This window comes from Gopherus flavomarginatus, chromosome 2, assembly GCF_025201925.1.
Source record: "Gopherus flavomarginatus isolate rGopFla2 chromosome 2, rGopFla2.mat.asm, whole genome shotgun sequence".
Taxonomy (NCBI): domain Eukaryota; kingdom Metazoa; phylum Chordata; order Testudines; family Testudinidae; genus Gopherus; species Gopherus flavomarginatus.
The window spans coordinates 174,348,264-174,374,384 of record NC_066618.1 but is presented as its reverse complement, the minus strand read 5'-3'; the positions used below and the strand labels follow the sequence as shown (position 1 = coordinate 174,374,384).

At 35.0% G+C, this 26,121-nt stretch overlaps 1 protein-coding gene across 7 annotated transcripts in view; it reads right to left on the bottom strand.

Annotated features, from left to right (window-relative positions):
- The window catches only part of RELCH (RAB11 binding and LisH domain, coiled-coil and HEAT repeat containing), a 124,635-nt gene that overhangs the window by 64,168 nt on the left and 34,346 nt on the right, over nucleotides 1-26,121 (bottom strand). For 5 of the 7 annotated variants that reach the window (XM_050939868.1, XM_050939869.1, XM_050939872.1 and 2 more), the window contains exons 3-11: nucleotides 26,038-26,109; nucleotides 25,866-25,921; nucleotides 25,643-25,756; nucleotides 22,386-22,586; nucleotides 22,197-22,288; nucleotides 19,691-19,981; nucleotides 11,443-11,518; nucleotides 11,061-11,156; nucleotides 2,493-2,605 (exon numbers count right to left, since the gene is read on the bottom strand). In XM_050939868.1, the coding sequence (XP_050795825.1) occupies nucleotides 2,493-2,605; nucleotides 11,061-11,156; nucleotides 11,443-11,518; nucleotides 19,691-19,981; nucleotides 22,197-22,288; nucleotides 22,386-22,586; nucleotides 25,643-25,756; nucleotides 25,866-25,921; nucleotides 26,038-26,109 (1,111 nt within the window). Of the gene's footprint in view, nucleotides 1-2,492; nucleotides 2,606-5,149; nucleotides 5,260-11,060; nucleotides 11,157-11,442; nucleotides 11,519-19,690; nucleotides 19,982-22,196; nucleotides 22,289-22,385; nucleotides 22,587-25,642; nucleotides 25,757-25,865; nucleotides 25,922-26,037; nucleotides 26,110-26,121 lie in introns of those variants that run through there. The other 2 variants (XM_050939870.1, XM_050939875.1) reach the window with 2 other exon arrangements.

Genomic DNA, 26,121 nt, shown 5'->3' with positions numbered 1-26,121 from the left:
AACTTAGGATCCAATAGTCTCTTATGAGGTTGGAAACTGAGTTTTAATGCACACTTCAGAAAGGAATATGGAACTATGAATACTTTTAGGAGTTTCCTGAAACTGTCTTTGAAGTTAATATGAAAGGCACTCAAAAAACAACTTTAAAATTGTCAAGAAATAGAAGTTTGAAATAGCTCCATACTGATATTTAATAAATATTTGGTAAAACCCATACACTCTTGTATATAGAGCCTCACTGATCTTAAGAATAAACTAAAACATGCTCTTCCATGTATGTATGATGAATACATATAATGTGGTGGCAACAGGTTTATGGGCTAATGTGCTTATTACCCATAGACAGTGTGTACACAGTCAAGAATATGTAATTAAAGCCTCTGTCAGTTACACTATATAGTTAGTATGTAATAAGTATAATTCACCAATGTTTAAGTAGCTATTCATAGTTCAATGACAAATGGGATCACACTACGTCATGTCACATTTCACCTTATATTTTTATCTAAATAAAAAAATTTGGAACTAAACCTGCTGAACTGATACACCAAACCCCTCACACCCCCAAGGCACTTATGAAAGTCCATCCATTACCCTTTTGATATTGTATACTGTAGGTCTCTACACAGTGGCTGATCTTGAGTAGCTTATGAACACTATACCTAACAGAGCAGACTGACACCACCATTTCAAATCATTATGTCTGAATGGTTTTGACTATTTCCACTTGCATGATCCTACTGACAGGTGGTTATACACCATTAGACATAATACAAATAAAATTTGGGTAAAATGTTGACAGTGGAGTCAATGTTGAAGAGGAAACACTTTCCTGCTTGCACTCAGAATCTTATTTTGATTTGGGTTCATACATGTGTTAGGATTCTAGGGATGTAAAATTTGAGATTTAATTTGACAACTGAAGTTTGAATACAGAGATCAGCTAATCTGCTGAGTATTAGAATGTTTACTAACTTTACTTTTAAGATACGAACTTTGTTGGATGGTATTGTGGAAATATTTTTTCTGATATTTTCTGCTGGAAAACTGACATCTGAAATTTTAAGATCTCACTCCACATTTTATAGTAAAAGGCTGAATGTGACAGTTTAAGCAAAATATTGTTGGTTCACTTCACTTTTACTACCTGGAAATCAGGTGTCTGGTTACAGCTGTAAAGAGGCTCCCAGATCTCTGTAAAGAGGCTATGGATCACAAATGACTAAAATCTTAAAATAAAATTGTGCTCTCTATTTTAAAAAAAGTACAGAATAATGTTAGCAACGCAAATTGTATTGGGACATCCAAAACTTTTTAGCTGATAGCACTGTACATTTTGGAGGTAGAATTCACATGCCTGAAGATCCTGAAAAGGAACAAGGACTCACTCTTTGCATACAGAGGCTCTCTTACTTTCAGAGACTGATGTAGGAAGCAATTTCCAGGTTTTGTGGGAAGAGAAACATCTCGCTATCAACTGCTCGTAGACACTAATATATATCATGTGAACTGACGCAGGTAAAACTCCTTTGTTACATGAAAATGTTGTGATGGTAGAGAAAATATTTAAGTAAACACATTGAAAATAATTCTTTATACCTGACTCAGGAGAAGACCACACAGAGCAATGACAGATCACAATGTTTTAGAGTAGGCCTTTTTAATGAAAAAATTGAAGAGAAATGTTCCAGATAAATGCTTATGAAAAATCTTTCCTCTATTAAAGAAGGAAACATACCAGCCAGAGTACTGTCTTTCAACCTTAAGGATAATCTTAACAAGAGAGAGTAAAAGGGAACACAAAGCAATACTTCCTGAGTACTACTTAGAGAATTGAAGTTTAAAAATAACAACAAAAAACAAAAAAAACATTATATGAGATCCTAAATCATTAACACAACACATATATAAAGCTAAGAACTACAAACAGTTTCAAGATTAAGAGAAAAACATCTTACCTGCCAAACCCAGACTTTAGATCCTAGGTTTTTCTGAAATTTTCTTGCAACTGCTGACATCACTGATCCCTGAAGAGCAGGAACTGCTTTCCTAACACTACTTTAGGTGTCAGTGAAGTTATTAAATATTGGAGAGAAACTAAGGACCTAGGGGTCTTGACAGATAAGTGATGAAGGAACTAGTTTTAAAAGACTGGCATATCAATACAATCGCCACAAGTATTAGATTTGTGATCTTAAGCTTATTTTTAAAAAACATTTCAGTTCACCCTTTTTCTTAAAGGAACTGAAATATTACCCTGAAGTTTGCAGAGTGTATTCTTATATTTCAGTAACTAAATTACACATGAAAGTGCAGATCATAGAAATGGAAAGTCCCAAAGTCCACATGAGTTTGTTAATACAATGTGAACTGAATAGGGGGGGAGGGGGGAATATCAATCAATAGCCTTCTAAGAGTATCCTGTTTCCATTAAACCTACATCTTTGTCAAAAGAAAAAAAAGTACCCCTCGCCCCAGCCCAACACACACACCTTTGCTCATCATCTGGTCGTTTGATCAAATTGAACAGTATGTGTAGGAGCTGATCTCTCTCTTTGGGTTCAGGATGGAGGCAGGCTGTACACAGTATGAGTGGGATCAATTCCTAAAAAAATTGTGGGTGGAGGAAAAACCAAACAAAGTAAAAATGCTTTGGGAAAATATTAATTAATGGCTAAAGAAAGTGAACAGATATATCTAGTCACACAATAGAAAAACAGATACAGAATACATTTTAATTGAAGTCTCTCTTATAAAGTGACCTGAAAATGTTAAAAGACTTAAGAAAATTATGTGCTAAATGCCTCCTTGTCATGATTTGGGGAATTCAGCACATAAAATTTAAAACCCTACCAAGATTATTAGTATGAACATTTGTAGCTCACCTCTATTAATAATTTTAAGATAGTGATGGATAAAGTTTAATTTACATTATCCGCAGGAACTTCTAATCAATTGAACAAAATAAGTTGGTTAAAAAGTTTTAAAGCTTACACAAAGCTCATTCTGAGAGGTTAATTGCGTCAACATGGAGTTAAAGAGAAAAAGAAAGTGTCCCATTCACATTAGCCACCCACACAATTTTGTATGTACATTTGAATTAAAATGTCGAAGCAATATGTGGGTGCAGGAATTTGCACAGATATTCCCCTATGGTATTTATATGAAGTACAGTATGCTTTTAAAAAAGGGATTTTTCAATAAAAAGGAAAAATTTGAAATTGAATTCTCTTCCCAGAGCAATAAAATTCCCCATAGAAACAAACTTCTGTTTAAAAAACACACTGTGAAAAACCTTAAATGAAAAGAAAACAAAAGGCTGTTCCCAGTTGTAGGAACCTCTTTCCTTTCCTCAAAATCTGATGATTTTCATTCTCAGAGGAAACAGTTTTTAAAAATATGGACTGGAAATCCCTTTCCTTGACCTCAGTCATCTTAGGCCTCCACTTGGAAACAGCACAACAGCTACCTAATTCAAAATGAAGGTTAGGGAGAGAAACTTCATGGCAGGGTAGATGGAGAAAGAAGTGTCTGCTGAGATAATATTAAGAAATGAAAAGGGCTCACAACATGCAAGTAATTTGTTTTCCCCTTTGATGTGCTCATTCAGCAATTTTTAGATTAACAAGCAATGAAGAGCAAGCAAGAATAAAGAATAGAAATCGGAAGATACTGCTGCTCTAGTAACTTTGCATGGAGACTTGAGTTTCTGCTTGATTCAGACTTTTTGAATGGGAGCTTTTTCTAATTCAGTAAATGACAATGATGGACTAGAGCTATGATGGGAAGGATAAGATTGCAACGATACAAGCTCACTTTTCTTGATTTTTCAATTCTCTATTGATAGTAGATTTTACTTTCAAAAATTGTGCATGTTGTACAAATTGGCCAATTCCTGACAATGGCAGAGCTACTTTGCAGTTTGATTTGTGAGGCAGATTTAATAAAAATGTTTTGCACTTATGCAGCTTTTCACCTGAGGATTTCAACGAGACACATATATATATTAAATACACATCACTGAGGTACTGCAGGTAAAATTTATCCCAAATGAGGTACAGCTTGGGGAACTATAAGTAAAACAGGTTCTTATTCATACAGACTGGAGGGGACATGGGAGTGTCTCGTCTATTCTTGCAAAATCCAAAGGAGAGTGGAGGTAGATAACGAGCAGGTTTGGCCAGTTTGCTATTTCCTTTACTACGTGTGTCAGATAATGACCTGAACAGGTACTTTTTATAGCCCAAGACAGAAATATGTGCACTTTGTTAAAGTTACCTTTTATTTAATTAGCTTTTGTGCTAAACGCATTGTAACTTTCTTCCTTTGACAATTCATTCCCTTCTAGAACTCTGAATGCTAGATTTTATTTTATATACTAAAGACTCTGGGATTTTCCCCCATTTAAAATTCTGATTTTTTTTTAAAGAGTTTGCTGTATATTTTAATTTTGTACTGCATAAGGGAAAAATAAAGCATCTGATTTCCTATCCTGATGCAGTGGATTCTAAAATGGTATTACAAAAAACAGATATTATGATGGCTGTCATATTCCCCCTTCTTCAAAAAACGTTAGTTTGTATTAATAAACTATACAGCAATTTGGGATCTCTTCAGGACAATAAAATTGGATCAGATTTTGTAGTATGTAGGACACAATTTCCCTACAACGGGTATTGGAAAGACCTTTATATATTTAAAAAAATATTTTCTTGCATTCTGCCATATGCCAATGTTATCTTGATACTCGCTGTCCATTAATTCTTCAGCTTTCCTTGACCTGTGTAAAAGAATATTTAGTTTTATTTAAAAAACTATTGAGAATGGAGGAATATAATTTTTTGCATGCTGGATCTTCTACTGTTATGATGGTCTATTGGAGAGATGAAGATCTGTGGCGTTTCCACTCTTTTGGCTCATCTAAGTGCCTGGAGAAAAATTTCTCTTTCTACAGCTTCTTTAAAAAAAATAGTTTCCAAAAAAAATAAATAAAAAATAACTGAAAAATTTGATTAAAATGAATATTTATAAATTGAACGGGTATGACAGGCCATTAATACACACCTAGATATTATCTTACTCTTGTACGTAAGACTGATGATGAACCTAAAACCATTGACATGGGGCAGATACAAGGCTAATTCTTTACCTTGCAGAAAGCTGGTTATTATAGCAGATGGAATTAGTTGTATTTCCTTGTCCATTGGTCACATTCTTTCATGCATACTATGGGAGAATCGAGCGTTCTCTGCATCGTTGCATCAGTGCTTCTATACTTCCTTCTATTAAGGGGAGTGGAGAAACAGTGAGAAATCTTCTTGAGTAGTGGTGTCCTACTGTGTTTTCCCATATAATTAATGCAAGGGAGATGAGTCGGAGAGTACAAGTGGAGGTAAGAGGTGATTTCCTGTGGGGGATGTGAGGAGTTAAATAGTTGCTGCATGTGGATAGCACAGGACAAGTGAAGTCTCTCAAAGTCTTGAAAAATGGCTGATCCTTCTCCAGTCAATTAGAAAAGAGAAGGGAGAAAACAGTTGTACAGGAGTGGTTATCCTACAGGCAGAAACTTCTATTACTAGCTGTTATGTTTTGGATGGATATTTATTCAGTAAAGACCATAAGCATCTAAGATTTTTGATTTGCAACAATGGCACACAAATATTTTAGAAAATGTTACATTTTCCAAGCAGGAAACACACAAAGCCAAGTTTCCAGGCTACTAATTTCAACAAAAAACGTTAGAGTAAGTTGTTTAGCACTATGGAGACTATATAGTGCCTAGCAGTCAAGGAGAGGGACTTCCAGTGATATTAAAAATAATATTTTGCCTTCCTCAGGAAGGAATACCACTTGTGCTGAAAAGATAAAATGCAAGAAGATTGTGATTTTCAAAGATATTTCCTACTTTCTTCATCTGCTCTATACTTGTTCAGTCCTGATAAGTCCCTCCTTTTTGCACCCTCTCTAGCTAAAGAGGACTGGATTAAACATTTATTGATGCCAGTCAACACTACCAGAAGAGGTGGTTTTCAGAAGTGAGACACTTCTTCCTTTAGATTGCTGAGCATACTGTCACTGCCCAACTCCCAACACCTGTGACATAATGAATGTGACTGCAAATGTAACATCACACATCAGAGGCCTGGTCTTCAATGCTAAGAAAAGGTTTTTTTTTACCAGAGGATAACTTATGTGCATTAACTATTCCAAAGTAAAAACACAGTGAAGACAAGGCACATTAGTTTTATCACAAAGTAAAACTAGGTGAGGTCAATGCTATAGTCCCACCAGTGATTGACCTTGCCTAGTTTACCTCATGGTAAAACTAACGTGCCTTGTCTTCAGTGTTTTTACCTCTGGATAGGATGGGAATCATATTTTTTAGATTTTTCTACTCACGTATGTTTACATTCTCAATTGTATGCAATTTTTTTGCTGAAACTCTGTTTAAAAATGGGTAAAGGAAATAAAACCTGCTTGATTGTAATATCTGAAATAATTGCAGTGTATACGACATGACTGATATCCTCATGCTAGTGTTTCACATGTATTTGTATCTCTAACCTTCGTGATAGCTTTTCGAAGAACGCCACAATTTAATCACGCATTCAACATGGAGAGAGGTATGTCATTCATTTTACTGAAAAGACCAAATTATATTCCTAATTATGACTCACGGGCTGGTAACACAATCCATTAATCCACATGAAGTCTGTCATGGATGTCACTATGAGGTTTGCACATAAGTTAAAGAGTCATTGGGGGAAAAACTGATATAGGATACTTATGACCACTTATTTACATTCTTTGTGTGTTTATGCATACAGCTGTGGTAACTAAGCGAGCAAAATTCAACTTTGCTCAGATTTATTTATGAATATATACATTTCAAAAAGAAAATATAACCCATTAAAGGAATAAGTTTCAGAGTTAACATGACATTGCAATGAACTGGGATGCTTCATGCCTCTCAAAGCTATTTCTGTCTATGACAGTTATACTTGCTTATATTTACAGGGTGATATTAGAGGATGGGGGAGGCAAGCACATTAAGCAGAGAAGAAACAGTCTACAGGCTGGGAGTTTGACAACCCTGTACTACACTGAAACAAACACAAATACATTACATAAATATCAATACATGTATTTCCAGATACATATTATTAACTCTGCACCTGGGCACATGCTTAAAAACATTTGATGCAAACTTGACTAGTTTCTATTATTTAAACTACTCCAAAATTTTAATTTCAGATTTGGGAACCTAAAGTTAGGCACCCATAGATATATTTATGAATCAAAATAAGTAGCCAGATTGTCAGGTTAGTGTATTATCTCTGAAAATCTAGCCACTTATTTAGATGCTTAGATTTTTATACCACGTTTTGAAAGTTTTAAAACAAACGCCAATATTTTAATCAGACTTCCAAAACAGACTAATTAGTTGAAAAGATATCAACTAGATTTCAGCTCATATGATTTTTGCTTTCAGAATTAAGTGCCTGAAAAGGCTGAGAATGAAAAAGTGTCTCAACACATCTGTAAATAGTTGCTTCTACATCTTCATGCAAATATATTTTTAAATATACAGCATATTTTACGTTCTTTTCCCAGATTGTCAAGATTGGCACCCCTTCTACATTAGTTGTTGTGTAAAATCTCAGCATTGCATTTCCTCCCCATTTTCATAAAGAGAAAATAATTAGCAACACCAGAGTTGCATTCTGCAGAAATCAACTTCATACAAGACAGCAACATGCTGTAAAAAAATGTGAGAAGATTCAATAGATCGACTGCAGTATCTGTATAGCTAGCTGTTTTTGCTGTCCTCTGTAGGTTACATGGAACTTTGTTTGAAGAAAATGATTTTAAAAAAGTTGGGCACAGTTATTTGATAATTTGAATTAAAAATGTTTGTTTCTAAGAGATAAAGGTAAGAATAAGACAGTGATGAGTCTTCTGTTTTCTTTGAAAGGTAATGAGCTGTATCTCTCTCCCTCAAGTCTGTAAAAATTGTATGCATACAGACTTACAGACCACCAAAATCTTTGAACTTAACCTACAGTTACTAAAACAATTCAGTATGCTAATTTAAAGGTATGAAGGTTCAAGTACACCTTATTCATTTTAATTAAAAAGAGCAGTAAGATCCTGATGCTACAGCCAAAGGACTTTCTCCTGTCTGCACTCTGTGCAGAGAACTCCCACTGCAGTCAACAGGAGAGCATACACACAGTAATGTCAGGATCTGTGCCACAGTTCCACACAGAGAACTATTTATATTCACCTCTTGTAAAGGGTGAGAAAAATTTTAAGTTTTGACTAAATCTGCATTAAGTACTTTCTTACTCAAGTTTAAAGAGATATCGCTGTTCCCCAGCTATGATTTAGTCAAAGAAATCTCATTTTGTGGTATTATTGCTAGCCAAATATCAATGCAGTTGAACAGCTGTTAACCAGCTTAAATGCTTAATTAAAATGAATGAAGCCAATCCAAGAAATATCTCCAAACACAGATTATTTCAGGCCCAGCCCCTGCAAGGAATGCCATGTGGCAGGCCCTGTACCTGTTCAGAAGTCCTTGCAGAATGAAATCTTGACATCCTAAACATTACATTTCAGCCCAATCAACATCTGGCTAACAATACTTTGTGTTTCAGTGCAATGCCAGACTAGGGTATTTTCAAGCAATTATCTGTATTTGAAACTTATCAGGAAATCCACAATAGAAATAAAATATGAATAAGCAATTTGCATACATAAAAGGTTCATGCATTTGAATGGCGTTCAAGTATTTTATCAGGTTTTTAAACTTCTGTTTTTGTTATCTAGTTGAGCTTATTTTTTTTTAAAAACTATTTAAGATATAAATTTGGTTGATGTCAGCTACCAACCCAGAATGCTTGAGACTCCCTTTATTTTCCCTTTCCTCTTTATCTTCCTTGCCACAAGAGCCTAAATCACAGCAACCAAAGTAGCACAGATAATTTTCTGAAACTACTAACATTACTTCATATCTTAACCATTAGGTCACTGCTAAGTGATTGTCCAGAAAGCAACTGTTACTACCCTGAGGCACTTCTAAGCCAAGCTGAGGGAACAAAATCAAGACCTCATGTTACTACAAAGATTTAAGTGGGCTGCTTGGGTAGCCTTGAAATGACTTCAAGTTTTGCTAAATTTGAATGTGTACATAAAGATTGCCAAATTAGCGAACAAGAACTCAGTTTTTGCATAACAGAATAAAGTACTAATTTTCAATTTGATATTTTGGGCCTTCAGTAGATACCAGGAAGCATAAGGCATTAAAAACGCCAAAATTAATATTATTGTATATTTTAAACATGGTTTTGGTTATAAAAAACTCATTGCCAAACATTCATAAATTTTATTCATAAATCTTAAAATGGTCAACTTTTTTTGGACAGGGGCACTATCTATCTTTGCCTGCACAGTGTGTAGCACAACAGGATCCTGATTCCATTTAGGGCCTCTGGCCACGACTATAATATTAATATTCATAAAATTACTGATGTTAAACTATATTAATCTTTCCTTTTGATTCCAGGATCCTACCTCAGAGAATGCTGCACTGAAGAAACTATTGTCTTAATATCCATTACAGCAAAAGTTTTAATGAAATATACAGCATAAACTCTCCATGCAATACAGTTACAGTTCTCTTGTAAAGTCTTCAACCATATGGAAAAGAAGCATTCTGAAGTGATTTTTTTAATGCAAGAATATATTTAATCATTTATTCCTTTAGATTTTGCAAGAATAAAGTAGGTAGGAAACAGGCGAAAATATTAACAGAAAATGTTAACGAATTACACTGCTTATGCTACAAGCTGCGAAAAGAAGCTGGAGTACTTGCCAAGCAGAACTGCAAATATCAGAAATTAAGCACTGATCCTGGCACATTCCACAGAACTATTTTGCAATGGTGTTTTAACAGAAGCATCATTATACAGAACATTCAATAAAAAAAAGACTTTCTGGGATAATTTTTCTGAAAAAAACTTTCAGATGCCATGCATCTTGGTATTGCACTATAATCAACCACAGAAAACTACTCGATTTACAGAAACTTATGTCACTCAAGGATCAGTACAAATTTCTTGATTTAAAGATTTTTCAATAAAGCCTTTTATGGGTTTAAGCCAAATGCATTACTATAAACCTACCATACTGTAGGTCCCATAGATAAAGACTAAAACTGAATGTCATTATTAGAATAGTGAACATTCTCCCTCATATATTATTTTTAAAGAGACCAAATCTTACCTGCAAGTATTAAAAATCGGACTGTCTATTGCTTGACTTTTTTGTAGTTGTGATTATGTGTAACATTTACAATGAAGTCATAATGCAAACATCCACATCAGGGTTGTCTATCTTCCTTTACTCTATTTGAGTTTGCCACAGTATCCATGATTATGTAGAACCCTAAGTCTATTTATAGTCAAGATTAATAGCACATCTTAATTCAATTTTAAATTATTATTACAGATTTAAACAAACAATGCATGGAAGATTAGTTTAATATTGAAAAAGACTGAACATTAATTTCCTCCACATAAAGTTAAATCATTGAATAATAAATTGAAATGTTTATACTAAAAGTATTTAACATTCCAAATGAACTTGAGTTAATCCTTGCTATCTTTTGAGATATTACAATATGGGATTACTTTGTCTATCAGTAGATTTGAATCCCAGCTGCTTTAAAAAGAATACTCATTAATAATAGGCCTATCTAAAATAAAACATCAAAGTTAGTGACAAACAAATGGACCTACAGTAACAGTTAAGTCTTGCAGAATGCTAATGGGTGTCTTAAGCATAGAAGGAAATATTACAATACACCATGCAGTTTTACTGAACTCACCTGACAGAGGTGTAAAACCATTCTCTAGGAGCAGAGATGCGTGCACAAAAGTAAGAATATGATTGCAAGTAACAAAAACATTAAAAAAATAAAAACACTACAACTTCAAAATGAACAAAATGGCAACAGGGTGAAAATAATAAACAAAAAACATTTTTGGATTCCTCACCTCTCGTTTTGCAAGCAGCACATTAGGAACAATGTGTGGCAGGCAACGTCCCAGCATTAACATGACACTTTTTTCGCTATCTGCAATCCGAGACACCTAGAAATCCAATTTTTTATGAGACTCAGCAACTGAAATGCAACCTTTTTCATTTATTAAAGCATTTTTCAGCAGAGACTAAACTTCCCAAGAACTATAAAAATAATCACTAGTGATTGAGCATAAATACACCCAAAATTACAATCTATCATTTAAATCTCACCAAATCATACGCTTTGTTCCTAATACTTGTGTACAGGATTATTTAGAGCTGCTGGTTGTTTAATGGAAGTCAGACAGTGAGAAGATTAAAAAGGGTATTCTGTTTACGATAAGGAAAATATACCTCTGATCCCAAACGACTCTCTGCTGACATCCGACAGAAAGATAGTAGTGCTTGATGGAAAGCTGGTGACAATGTCCTGAAATAATTTTGTCAGGAGAAAAGAAAAGAATAGATAAGAGTTGACATTGATGGAATCCTAGTTATTCATTCAGTTTTAGTCATATATATTGTGACATCTGAAAAGCATGTTTTCTGTGTTGCATATGGGCAACTTCAACTTGTTTAAAGTCATATCTGAGCTAGATTTTAAAATCAGCAAACCCCTAGTTTTTGTTTAAATTAACTGCCATTTTGGATTGGATTAAAAATGCAATTTTTCTAATTCACAAGTTATTCCCACAGGGCTCATATACTTGAAGCTAGAGAATGATGACTCTTGTACAGATAAAAATACGATTCAAAGAGTGAGGAAAATGAAGCTATGTTAACTCCAGCAGCGATACAAAAAAAAAAAAATATAATCTTTGCAAACTGACAAATGACAAGGAAAAAAGTACTATTTCTGCCTCAATTTATTTTCCTGTGCATATTCCTATCCAACAAGCCTCAGAGACATTTTCCATCTTATCGTACGAATGATGCTAACACTAGAGAAGTCAATTACAACCCTCAGCACTTAAACTCCAATAATCTGGAAGATGCAGCCAGAAAGAATTTCCAAGGTTGTACATTTCCTACTAATCCTGTACTAAAAGCAACTTTTAAAGGGAAGAACTTGAGATGAACAATATTTTCCCCTAGAGCATGAAGATATGATACACCTCAAATTATCAACCAAAGAAATACTCCATCCTGGGTAAAAACTTAAAAATGATGGATATCAATTCATTTAAGAGAACAGAAATCTGGTAAACACATTTATTTAAGCACATATTTGTCCAATAATCCTGAAGGCAACAATATGTCATTATACTGGAAGGAAAAGCATGTCTAATTTAGACGCATTATAAGGCTGAGGATAAGCAGGACATTAAAGTGTGCTCCTGTTTTCTGCCAAATGCACTGCAGGTGTAACTTGTACATCAGAGACGTATGAACACAGGATTAAGTTGTTGCCATCAAGGTTTCTTTGTAGGAAGCCTATAACCTCTTGGGGTCTAGTGGTTATCTGGCAGAGTGTACTGGTGCCTTACAGCTGAACTTCATCTTGCTTTGCATTATTCTGAGATTAGCATTTCGGCAAACTAGCTGATGCCTAACCAAGCACTTTTCACCTGGATAGAATAGAACAGAAATAAGGTCTTAGAATAGATTAGGAATTAGAAAATATAAGCGCTCGCCCCTACATTCAGTTTGAGCCATGTCTCAAATTACATCTTCCATCCTATTTTTTTTTGTATTAATTTATTGGTTCAGGGGATTGCCTTTTCTTATGAAAACTAACTGTTTGGTGCATAACTTACCACATTTAGAAATTCATCTGTAAGTAAACTGAGAATGTCTATGTATATTTGGTTTGCTTTTAGCAGTTTACGATTTAGCATAGGCATAGGGACTGGATGTGGGTTTAGAGAAACTGCTTTCCAAGATTTTATGCTATAGGGCTGACAAAAGAAAACCTGCCCCACTTACTCCTATCACTCTAGATCAAGCTGAAGCTTTACTTTGAGTTTGCTTAAGAGAGACTATCCTGAAAAAATGCCAGGATCTGTAAAATCTTACAATGAGCTTTATCTTGCACAGATATTTCAGTGTAATACATATTATGGCACGGGTTTCTTTAATACAATTTTCCTTGATACTAGAAGAGCTTTCAGTCTTTTTTCCAATAATTTTTTAGTTTTAGTCAGTCATAGGGGTCATTATATGGGAACAGGATGCAGGCTTAAGCTTTTGGTCAGGAAATTTCTCATTAGACAAGTGGGAGAATGAGGTTTTGATAAAAAAGCTACATCTAGAGCCATGGCCTTCTTGGCCAATGAGTGAATAAAACTTGAAGCCGTATCACTGACCCTTTTTAGCATTGTTTGGAATTATGAATCTATTAAACTAAAAAAAAATAAGAGGACTTCTTAGACTTGACTTGCTCTTTTGAACTTTCTCTGATCAGAGTATCATCAAGAAAATGGCAAATAGCTACTACCATCCATTAGGACCGCCAGGAGAATTATGAAGACATATGAACACCTTTTGAGAAACCACTAACCCAAAAAGTAGAGCTTTGTAATTATAAAGTGTTCCCATTGATTTATTTTCTTTGATATTTCCTGATCTGGAATGTGAGTATTTATTTTCCTGAAGTCTAGGGACACTGGAAGTGTCCTTGGATTGCCTGCATCATTTTTAATAACCTGTTGAGCATTCCACAGATTGTTTAATTACCAGTCCATCAGAATACCTGATAAAATGTAAGGACTGACAGCCATCCTTGGTTTACAGCACCAAAGAGTATATAACATATTTAGATAACCATAACACATTGTCAATTAAATTTCAAAAAAGGATATGTTTTATGTAAGGGGAGGGAATATGAAAAAGATTCAGTAAAAAAAATCCAGGAGGCAGGAAGTGTTAAACTGTGTGATGACCTTGATTTAACTAAAACTACTTGTTTGTCCTTATTCTGTGAAAGCAAAGATACTTTAAGGTATTGAGATTTTAGATTTTAATGCCTAGCTGCTCAAAGTTGGTTAATATTTTCTTCAAGGGTCATATGCTAGCTAGGTTGTTTTAGACATTTCTGAAAGTGTTAAGATTCAGATCCCCTTGAAATTTTTTAAAATTTAAATTAAGATGAAAATTCTATTACTGTTTCCCAGAGATTCAGAAGTATTTATGACAAGTTGTCACTAAATTTCCTAATGGCGTGATTAACAGCACTTAGAATGCAAGCTCTTGGCAAACAAGTTATATTCTACTACAATTGGTGGACTACATTTAGATTCTAGAATCTGTTTTATCAAATCTGGTAAAAACCTTGAAGGCTTTGACTGATAGGCTTGGTTCTGTCCTCATACATACAAGGAGACGGAAAACCTTCTGAAGGCTGATAAACACAAGTATTCAAGATTTATTTTAAATTCTAAGACAGTATTGCAAACAAGAACAAAAAGTAAATATATAACTAACAGAACAAATACAGAAAATAGCTTACTTACTGGCAAGGGGAAGCTTAACGGAATCATATAAAGAATGCAAGTATCCTGGACTTTTAAGGTTTGATTCAAAACTATTGAACACTTAAAAAGAGTCATCAAGTAAATACTGGTGATGCATTCAACTCAAACCATGTCTAGCTCTCTACTGCAATCTGTTATACAAGGCATTTCTCCAACTATCCAGGTTCAAAATTGTTTTATGTCAATGGCAATGATCCAAAGCAGGCTCTCTTCATCTACCCATCTGGGCAAGACATGCACAAACAGTTACCGTTGTAATAGAAGATTTTAGGATTTTCTCCATGTAGTTTTAACACGGCTTTGAAAGAGTTCAATTTGTATATTTTCATATAATCACTTCTAGCCATCTAGACAACCCCATCATTACAAGCCATGTGTTATAAGCAGCCCCATCTAACTTGAGAGACTCTAGAAGTAGGCTGGGTATATCTATAGCTAGGACATATCTTTTCCTTGAGTCTACCCTCTTAATACATTTTACTGCTGCACTATTGCCAGTTCAGTATAAAGATAGTTGCTACACATACATTCGGCACTTGACTGATTTTGTGATTGTGTAACTGGATGTGTTCAGTATTTAAAAGTCTCACTATCTTAATTTTGTCTCAGCTCTCCCTCCCAACCAGGGGTACTGCACTTCAACAAGGATTTTTTTTTTTAAATCAGCAACTGAAATTCCTTCCAAAATCAATACAGTCAGCAATTTCCATACACTGGCAGCGAAAGAATGATCAGGAGAATAGTATCTAATTCTTCCAATCTGACAATTGCTTAGTTAGGACGAGTAGATTTCAAACTAATTTAGACTAATTGTTAGAACAGATCCAGCCATTACTGTATGATGGAATTCTCAGAATAATGAATAGCAACCTACTGTAAACAATATAACTATTCCTTTAACAGTATGCACTGACTATTCCTTTAATTTCATCTATGTAAAGATAAGTTACTAAGTAAAAGGATTTGAAGCTAACATGTTTTCAACTTATCCCAGCTTTTTGCAAACCTATATTTAACCTTTAGGGCTAATACTCAGGATAACTACTAACTGTTTAAACTCAACATCTATAAAACTGCTCTTTTTAATCTAATTCCATAAGATATTTTTAACACCTTTAAAAGACTGATGTTCAGCTGATATTGCAATGCCAACTTTATTTTAAATTGTCCATTCTGCTTTTGCCAAGAGAGGATTAAATATTACCTTTAAGTATAAATTATTCTGTTGAGTGCAAAATCAAGTTTGATTTTAGGCCCTGTTCCTGTAATAGGCTCGGCGCAAGCAGACCACTGAAGTCAGTAGGACTCAGTGGTTTCAAGGCTCTGCCTGACTACAGTTCTTCAGAACCAGGGCCTAAATTAAGACTACAAACCATCTCTATCCATCTGTATTTATTCAGACTGAAAATGACAGACCAAGGAAGGTAAAGTTCTTCTAAAGCAGGAGCAGGTATTCTAGTTTCTAGCTTTAAAGTTAATTTGTTAACTTTATCATTGCCAGTGATTTATTTTTGTTCGTTCCCTAGAAAGAAAAACATGCCTTCCGGTTTAAGTTATGTGCATCCAATGGAAAAAAGTGTATTCGAGGAACTCCACATTAAAAACTTTATTTAAAATAATGCATGTTTGTATCTAAAACCTAGCATTTAAAGGCATTTTAATTTTTGCAAGTTAAGATTATTCTTACTAGAACTTTATAGTAATTTTTTAGTCTTACATTTTGAAGAATGAATACACTGATATTCAAGAAAAATTAGAGGCTAGTCAAAATATGAAGCAGCAATTTTTAAAAAATGAAAGTTATTTCCAGTTTACCAGATTCACAATGAATTTGTTTTTTTTTTTGCAAGAAAGTGAAGTTTTTTTTAAAAAGTGCCCTTTTTTGCTTTCATTTTTGGCAAACTGCAATAAGACAATGTCCAGAGTTCCTCACCTACATTTTCATTTCTCTCCTTTCTTCACTCCGACTTTTCAGAATGTTGACAACTTTTCAGAAGTTAGAGTGGGAAAACTACAGATTAATTTTTCCTACTGCCAGTAACTTATCAACAGCTTAAACTCACTCTCAGAAAAAAAGGCAAAAATCCTAGAAATTTTCTACTGCATTCTGTGGCAAGAGGAAAAAAAAATGTAGAGAACAAAAGCAGAATTCCAAAAGTGTTGTTTTTCAAATGAAAATATCAGTGTTGAAATTTTCCATTAAATAGAGAGAGATAACGGAAAGCATTTTCCCTTGAAAAAAATGATTTCAGCATTTTTCAGTATGAAAATATTTTGTCTGGAAAATTTTGACCAGCTTGATAAAATACAGAAACAAGTGGTACACTTAAACTAACTTTAAAAAAAGGTATTAACTACCACAAGTGAGAGAGATCCTATATCTGTTATATTGTGAAGTACATAACTGAACGGAATAAACTTTAGATGGAAACTAATTCCATTAATATAAACACACCTACAACATATCTGCATCAGTTACTACTAGAATAGCTGAAAGCTCAGAAAAATAACAAAAGCAAGTAGGATGGATACTGGTCCATGTAGAAAGGAGGAAGAGCTGAAATAACTCATAAGGCAATCTTACTCAGAGCTGTTTTTGTATGAGAACAATAACTTAGAAGTTATATTAACTCCTTTACTAAGCTTTTTTGATCTACAGTATTTTTATTGGTCGTATGTATGTTTCTTTCTCCCAACTACTACAATGCTCAAAAATAGTGTGAAAAGGATACTTTTTCTGAGATAACTATGAAATTTAAGATCTTGGTCAAAGAAACTAGGACTATAGTTCAGAAAAGTTGACTTTGGAGACTTTTAAAAAAATTGGCTTTCCACTAGCCATCTTCCAGTCATTGGGCACAGAAGCTGATTTAAGAGACAGGTTACTATCACAATTAATAGTTCCGCAATTTTGTATCTGAGTTCCTTCAGAACTCTTGGGCGAATACCATCTGGTCCCGGTGACTTACTACTATTTAAAAATTTATCAGTTTGTTCCAAAACCTTCTTTACAACACCTCAATCTGGCACAGTTCCTTAGATGTCAGCTAAAAAGAATGACTCAGATGTGTCAATTTCGCCCACATCCTCTGCAGTGAAGACCAATGCAAAGAATTCATTTAGCTTTTCTGCAATGATCTTGCTTTGCCAAACTGACTGTATGGCAGGTTTCCTGGTTCTGACATACATACAATTTTTGTTGTTGTTAGTTTACGCATCTTTTGCTAGTTGCTCTTCTGATTCTTTTTTGGCCTGCCTAATTCTACTTTTACGCTCTACTTGCCAGAGTTTATGCTCCTTTAAATTTTCCTCACTAGAATCTGACTTTCAATTTTTAAAAGGATGTCTTCTGGCCTCAAACAGCTTCTTTTACTCTGTTTACCCATCAGGGCATTTTTCTGGTTCTCTAAATTTTTTTCTGTTTTTTTTGGATTTGGGGTATGCATACAGCAAGTTTCCATGCAGTTTGCAAGCATTTCACTCTTGATTGTTCCTTTTAAATTTCCATTTAACTAGCCTCCTCCTTTTTGTGTAGTTCCCCTTTTGGAAGTTAAATACTACTGTGGTGGGTTTCTTTGACATTTCACCCCCTACAAAAAAGTTAAATTTAATCACATTATGTTCGCTATTACTGAGCAGTTCGGCTATATTCACTTCTTGGACCAGATCCTGTGCTCCATCTAGGATTAAAATCAAGGAGTTCCTCTCTCCTTCTGGGTTCCAGCACTAGCTGTTTCAATAAGCAGTCATTAGAAATTTTATCTAGTGTCTAGAAATTTTATCTCTGCATCCCATCCTGAGGGAATGTACTCAGTCAATATGGGGACAGTTGAAATCCCCCATTACTGCCGAGTTCTCTGTTTTGGTAGCTGCTTTAATGTTCCTGAGCATTTTATAATCACCATCCTCATTCTGGTCAAGTGGTCAGTAGCATATTTGTGCTGCTATGCTCTTATTCAAGCATGGAATTTCTATCCATAGAAATTCTACAATATAGTTTAATTTAAGATTTTTACAATACACCTCTACCTCGATATAACACTGTCCTTGGGAGCCAAAAAAATCTTATTGCATTATAGGTGAAACCATGTTATATTGAACTTGTTTTGATCCACCTGAGTGCGCAGCCCCTTCCCCCTACTCCCGGAGCACTGCTTTACCACGTTATATCCAAATTCATGTTATATCAGGTGGCGTTCTATTGAGGTAGTGGTGTACCTGATGCTAGGCTTTATTTCACAAATAGTGCCAGTCTCCGACCAGCACGACATACTCTGTCATTCATATATATTTTGTACCCTGCTATTACAGTGTCTTATTGATTATCATTGTTCCACCAAATTTCTGTGATGCATATTATAATAGCCTAATTTAATATCAGATGGTCATGAATAAACCATACCAGAACCAGGATTTACCCATTACCAGCTGACACAACGTGTGTGTATATGCTGACTGCAAAGTCTTATTTAATCTCACATAAGTTAACAGCGCTTTAAGGCTGCATTTTAATACGTTTCTAGTGATGACAAGACCCAAGTCTCAAATCTCCAACAACTGAATGTCACTAGACTTTTAGGGACAGCCTTTCTAAAAGGACAGGACAGTAAAATGCATAGATTTGTGATATTTAAATTGTAATTATATAGTCAACATCTTTAGTTATATTGGTATGCATTTGTCTAAACAATGCCTAAATACAAAACTCCTCAATCTCCCTGGAGGAAGAACAGAATAGATTTTATAAAGAGATGGAACATAGGAAAGAAATAGTAACATCCCCTTTCCCTCATTCACTGTTTTGATACCAGTGTTTTCTCCCTACAATTCCAAACTTAGGAGTAGACAGAAGTTAAAAAATTATTCTTAATATTTAATTTTAAAATTGAAAATGTGTAATTTAACATCTTTAACAAATGTTCCCAAAGAACTCACAACCACCCCAAAATACAAAAGAATGTAGAGAAATTTGTAAAGCCATCTATTATACTTAGATGAAGGGAATAAAAATTAGAAATTAGAAAGCAAGAGGTAGAAAAGAATTAAGAACTCTGTAGCACTGCGCTTTTAGAAAAAAAATCTCCCTACTGTGAAAAAAAGCATTTCAGTTTAAAACTTTTATCACTAACCTATTAGGTTTATCAAAGTGTATTGCAGCTTTATTTGATAGAGCACAAGAGGGCAATTTCTCTCTCTCTTTGCTAGGGAGAGAATTTAGTGTATCATCTTTAGGTGTCTTTGAATCTGCTTCGGCTGATATGGAAAGGCTTATTTCCTCAGTTTTTCCATGTTTACTGTCATTGTCTGAACTCTTGATATCTAAGTAACTTCCATTGTCCTCTGGAACTGAGGGAGGCACGTGGACTAAGTCACAAACCACTGGAACAGCAAAGTTTTCATTCTTGAGGAAGTCTATTTCACTAAAAGAAGAAAAACAAATGTTACATTGAAGCTTTTCAAAAGATCTTAATCAGGCAACTGAAATATGAAAATATTGTGGTGTAAATAAACACCTTGCTATGTCAATTCTTTTTTACAACTTCAGTAATGTCTCATCTTATATCATATGAGATGTGTCAGTGAACACTCTGACACTCCTTTCAGAGGGTACATCTACTGCAGAAAAAAAAAAAAAACAAAAAACCCTCAACCCAACTTTCAGAGCCTAGACCAGGGGTTGGCAACCTTTCTGAAGTGGTGTGCCAAGTCTTCATTTATTCACTCTAATTTAAAGTTTTGCGTGCTGGTAATACATTTTAATGTTTTTAGAAGGTCTCTTTCTATAAAAGTCTATAATATATAACTCAACTATTGTATGTAAAGTAAATAAGATTTTAAAAATGTTTAAGAAACTTCATTTAAAATTAAATTAAAATGCAGAGCCCCCCCTGGACTGGTAGCCAGGGCCGGGCAGTGTGAGTGCTGCTGAAAATCAGCTCGTGTGCCACCTTCGGTACCTGTGCCATAGGTTGCCTACCCCAGCCTAGACCAATTGACTCGAGCTTGTGCTACAGGGCTAAAAATACCAGTGCAGATGTTTCCGCTCGAGATGGAAAAATGCATCCCCCTGGTGAGGAGGATGCAGCTCAGAGCCAGGGGTCCAGCCTGAGTGAGAATGTCTACACTGCTATTTTTAGTCACAAGCCTGAGTCAGCTGACATGGCCTCCGAGACTCACTGATAAAGTGTTTTTTGGGGTTATTTTGCAGCGTAGGTATACCCTTTTTTTGTAAAGGAAAATGAAGTGGTGTAGCCAAAAAGATCTTGAAGAGTAGAAAGACTGATCTTTGTATGTTTCGGGCTGAGCCCAAAGAATTCAACAAACAAAGTGTCAAGAAGCACATGTCTGTATGGAGTATAACATTTAAGATGTTTTGGCTCTGAACTAATTTTCAGAGCTCAATATTTAATATACTTTCACCTGCCCTGAAATGGTAACTATATACGTTGACAAAATGACTGAGAGGTTATCACTTTTTGTATATATAGATACATACTCTGAAGAAATTTTATTGTGTAACTTAAGGGATACATAAAAGCTGGTGCAAGACTAATAGTTCGTTTTTTTTATTTCAAAAGGAGAAAGTTGTTAAAATGAACATCCCCTCAGCAGTGTTTGTAACAGTGTTTGCAGTACTTAGGAACCAGAAGAAATTGATGACCGAAGTGAAACAAGATTTTCATTTTCCACACAGAGAGAAATGCAAACACAAATAGTTCAACGGTGAAGAGCAAAAAGTATTTAAGTTATGTTTAAAGAGTGAAACTAAAATTATTTAAATAAAGGATGTAAAATGTTAACCGGTTAACCAATAAGCATCAGTCTTACCGGTAATGTCTTCAGTTAATGTTTAAATGCCTAATGTGCGGGGCCAGCAGCCGGGACCTCGTGTAAAATGTGGGGGTGGCTGCAGCACCCGCCACTCCTATGTTGTGAACTTGTCAACATTTAACCAATACAATTGTCAACTTGTCAACATTTAACCAATACAATTGTAATAATATAAACAGATACTTTTTTAAAATGCCGTTTACATCCCTAATTTAAATAAGATTCCTTATCTATCTATATTTAAGTTAACAATGTCATCTTAATTTCTCTGATTGATAAATGCAGGAGATAAATTACTGCATAGGTTGAACCTCTCTAGTCTGGCACCCTCGGGACCTGACCAGTGCCGAACCAGAGAATTTGCCGAATCATGGGAGGTTAATATTGTAGTGAGCACGTCTCTATTTTTAATCTCACTGAGCTGAATAAACGGAACAATGCTTGCAACGCCACCTATCCAAGGCTTACCGGCTCTCTTCATAATGAAGTGTTAGTGTTGTTACACAATTTTACTGTATTAGCACAAGGCAATAAGTAGATAAAGCATAAAAGACAATAAAATAAAATTGTGCTGGATCACGGGTGTTATCAGACCAAAGTGTGCTGGACTAGAGAGGTTCAACCTGTATGTAACAGAAGCTCTTAAAAAGCTTTAAAAATTTGAAATATTCTATTGGTTCTAACAAAATTCCATATATTAAAAGGTAAGATTGTCAGTTCTAGAGACAACCCCTATGAGAATTTTTGTTTTAAATATTTTACATATATTCTTATGTAAAATGCTGCGAAATCTAAAATACATACCTCTCAAGTCTTCGGATTTGTTCCGTCAAAGACCATTTCTCACTGTTTAATGTATTAATTTGATCTTCTAATTTTTGCATTATTAAGAATTGCTAAATGCAAGATAAAAATAATGAAAACAATTTAGCAAATTCCACTTATGACATTACATAACAAACCTGCATAAAAGTGTCTTAACAATAATCTTACTTCTGTTGACTGTGATACTCCAAATACAGGCACGCTCCCTAGTGTAGGAGTGGTAACTTCTAACTCATCCTCTTCAACACCAACTGCTACATCCACAACATCTCTTGCAGTTACTTGATGGTTTCCGAAGTCACGATAGAGTTGTAACAAGTCTGGAGGCTTTGGAATGTTCAATCCTACATCATCCCACAGTTCAAAATCCTTGAAAAGATTAAAAGCAGTGTCAGAAGTCTATGGCACACTTTTTATTCTTGAATTTTTGTTCACTTCATTACATGTACGTAGGTGCATAAGAACAATACATACGCCAAAATGTCAAGGTAATTTGGAGAATGCAAGGTGAGCTGCTTATACCCAATTGAAGGGAAAAACAGAAGAAGTCAAAGTTGCTGCTCCAGGGCAGAAAGTAGTATTACCCCAAAGAAACTTCTAAGATCTGCATTAGGAAGCCTTCCAAAATGCACATCTGGCAATATAAGTAGTTGTTTTTTTCATAAGGTGTGTGGATTTTATCAGGTATACCAGTCAGGCAAATTTTTAGCATAAAGCAGGCAGCTGGTGGAAGGGTATTATACCACTGATGCAGGGGTCTTTTTACTCCTCAAAGTTTAAATAGATAAATAAATTCCACCTTATACATACACATGGATTATAGTGCATCTATGTATCTATCTATCTATAAATAATACAGGGGCCTAAATTTTCAAAAATGAAAAGTCTCAAAAACTGTGTGCACATATAATCCAGTACTTACATAACTGGTTATTTGAGTGCATATTCACATTTGATATTGGGTACCATGGGTGGCTGGTGAGGCTTTCCCTCGGGGAGGATAGGAAGCTCCCTGCCCCATCTGTTCCAGCCAAGGTCCCACCCCCACTCACTGCTCTCAGCCCCCCGGAAGGCCCTGGTTGGGTTGAGCTCTTGGCCACAGCTGGAGCTCCAAGCCAGTTCCACCTCCGTTCCATCGCTTCTCTCTCCTTCCCCACCCCCCCCAACACCCAAATCCACAACTGCCCCTCCCCTCCAGCATGAGGTTTGGGGAGGCTTAGTCTCCATCAGCCTCCATTATACGCCACCCATGTTGGCCACTCAATCACAGTAACTGTGTACATTTCAAAACCTGAGAACCATTTTATCTTTTTAGACTATCACCTAAAGTTCTCTATTTTCTTGTTTGACTATTCTGCATTATTTCTATCTCCAGTATTAAGTACGCTTAAAATAACTAATGTAAGAAAAGGGAAGAACATGCGTAAGACATTAAAATACATTTGATTATTCAAGTATTGTGTCACTTTGGGTTTGTCTACTCAGCAGCTGGGATTGTGCTCCCCAGGGTAGGGAGATGGGCAGGCCATAGCTCTTTTCGAGCTGATGCACTAAAAACAGCAGTGTGGCTGCTGCCACGACAGCTTGGGCTAGCCACCCAAATCTGTCTAAGCTTGAGTATGGACACCTGTAGCTAGCTTAAGCTACCAACTAAGCCATAGTGACCACATTGCTATTTTTGGCATGCTAACTTGAATAGAACTTGTGTACATCTATCTATACATGCTGCAAAGCATGCTCCTAGCAGCTGTGCAGATACACTCTTAAAGAGCATCTTCAAAGGTATTAAATGCTGACATTTTTGTACAATTCTTTTCCACTGTTCAAGCATACATTCCTGTTTTATATTAGAGATCTAGAATTTATTTTTTCCTTTGAGGGCAGAATTTGGCCCACATAAGTTGTTATTGCTGATTATGCATGAGAATCAGAAAATCCAGCTTGACTCTCAGAGACTGGGTTGAGTTTGCAGGGTTGGCCATTAAATTTTCTTTCCTTGAACACATTTAGTATATAACATGAGACATACGTGCAAACCAACAATTTTTATGGAGTCGATCTGAAGAGCAGAAATGAACATTAAGGACTCCGCACTTAACAGAAAGCCTCATAGAATTCTTTGAGAGAGATAAATCGTTCTGTAGCACACTATTTCAACATAACAGAAATTTTTATGTAGTATGTGGTAGCATTTAAGTTTTTTCATAAAGACGTGCATTTTGTCCACTGCTATGTGGATTTACAAATTATTAACCAATACTATGTAATAGTAATTCCCATCCCTTACTTCATTTTTATCACACCTTAAAAACAAAGTAAATTCTGAGAGTTAATATTGTATACTGTTTGACTGAGAAATAGGTATTGTATAAATTAATGAAAACTGATGCACAATATTTTATGCTGGGGAAGGATTGCTTGCTTTAACTTATTTAAACATACTGATAAATTCACTTCAAAGTAGCAAGCAGAATATGATCATTTTCTTAGTATTTGTTTCATGGCATGTAAAATAAAGTTGAATTTTTGAAAACATTGTTTTTTCCCCTACTGGTAAAGCTTCCATTGTGGGTCATAATTCCGTTACTGACATGGTGATTGGCTGGGAAGTATTAAGCAAGTAGAAGACCAGAACTCTTCCCTTGCATGTTGGTTGTAAGTCTTGGGGACTGCCTACATTAACCCAGAAACGAGCAGACAATCAAACTTTTCTAAAGATGCTAAACTGAGGAAAATCACTACACAAACTTGGAATTGTTACTCTGATGGACTATTTTTTCTCCATATATAGCTACTTCTGATGACAAATGCATAGCAAACTGTTTAGAAAATTAATTTCTCATTTCACTCTCTATGCGCTGTAATTAGAATACACATGAAATTGATACATAAAATGGTTATTGTAATAAAAACTGATCAACTGAAGGTTTTCAGAAGATAATGTTCAAAATTTTACAATTAAATTCTTCAACACACCTTTTAAGAGTGACTGTGTGTTTGTGTCAGCATGTTGGAAAATATATGGTAGTTTTGCATTTACAAATTATAACTGGATAATGGATTACCAAATTACAAAATGCTCTGAAATATAGTTCTACCCATTGTTACGTGCTCACCAGCCCCTTATTTACACGTTTTCAAAACAAAGCCTATTTTGATGTATTACTTAGTGCTCCTGTATTTTCAAGTTATGGCTCTAATCAGCAAAATATTTATGACCAACGTTAATTTTATGCATGCTAGTAGTCCCACTAACTTCAGTGGGATAACTCAGGTGCATATCATATAGTGCATTTGTAAGAGTTTGCAAAACCAGAGCTCAATTCAAGAACTATTCTGACATCAAAAACAAATTTAAGAAACCCAGATTTGAAAACAAGAAATGCAGGCAAACATTGTTATCAGAAAGGTTAACCAAACTTTACCTGATCATCACTTTCATCTGAAAAGGTTATTGAAGTAAGCTTGTAACTATTCTTTAATAAAAATTCATTGACTAGGAAGTTTAGAGCTCTTTTCTCAAGAGGTTTGATTGGCTCCTGGAAAAAAGAAAACAATGAAAACTGTAAATCTTATGCTCACCTTCCTTATGGTTGCTATGCTACAGCTGTATGTGGGTTATTAACTCAATTTCTATCAACCACTTACCTGAATTTCAGGACTTGATTTATAATTTTTTCGTTCCTGCAAAGGAACTTCATTTTCTGCAAAAAAAAAAAAAAAAAGTTAACATAAAATTTACTCTCTTTTATATAGAAAGAGCTCAGCTACTCTACATTGTCAAAGTAGAAAGACTTAAAAAAAGGTTTATGTACACCACCTGCAGCCTGAGTCAGGTTGGCTCGGAGGGCCTGAATGGTCTCCTTGGCTTTCCGTAGTTCAAACTCCAGGACTGGACAGGGAT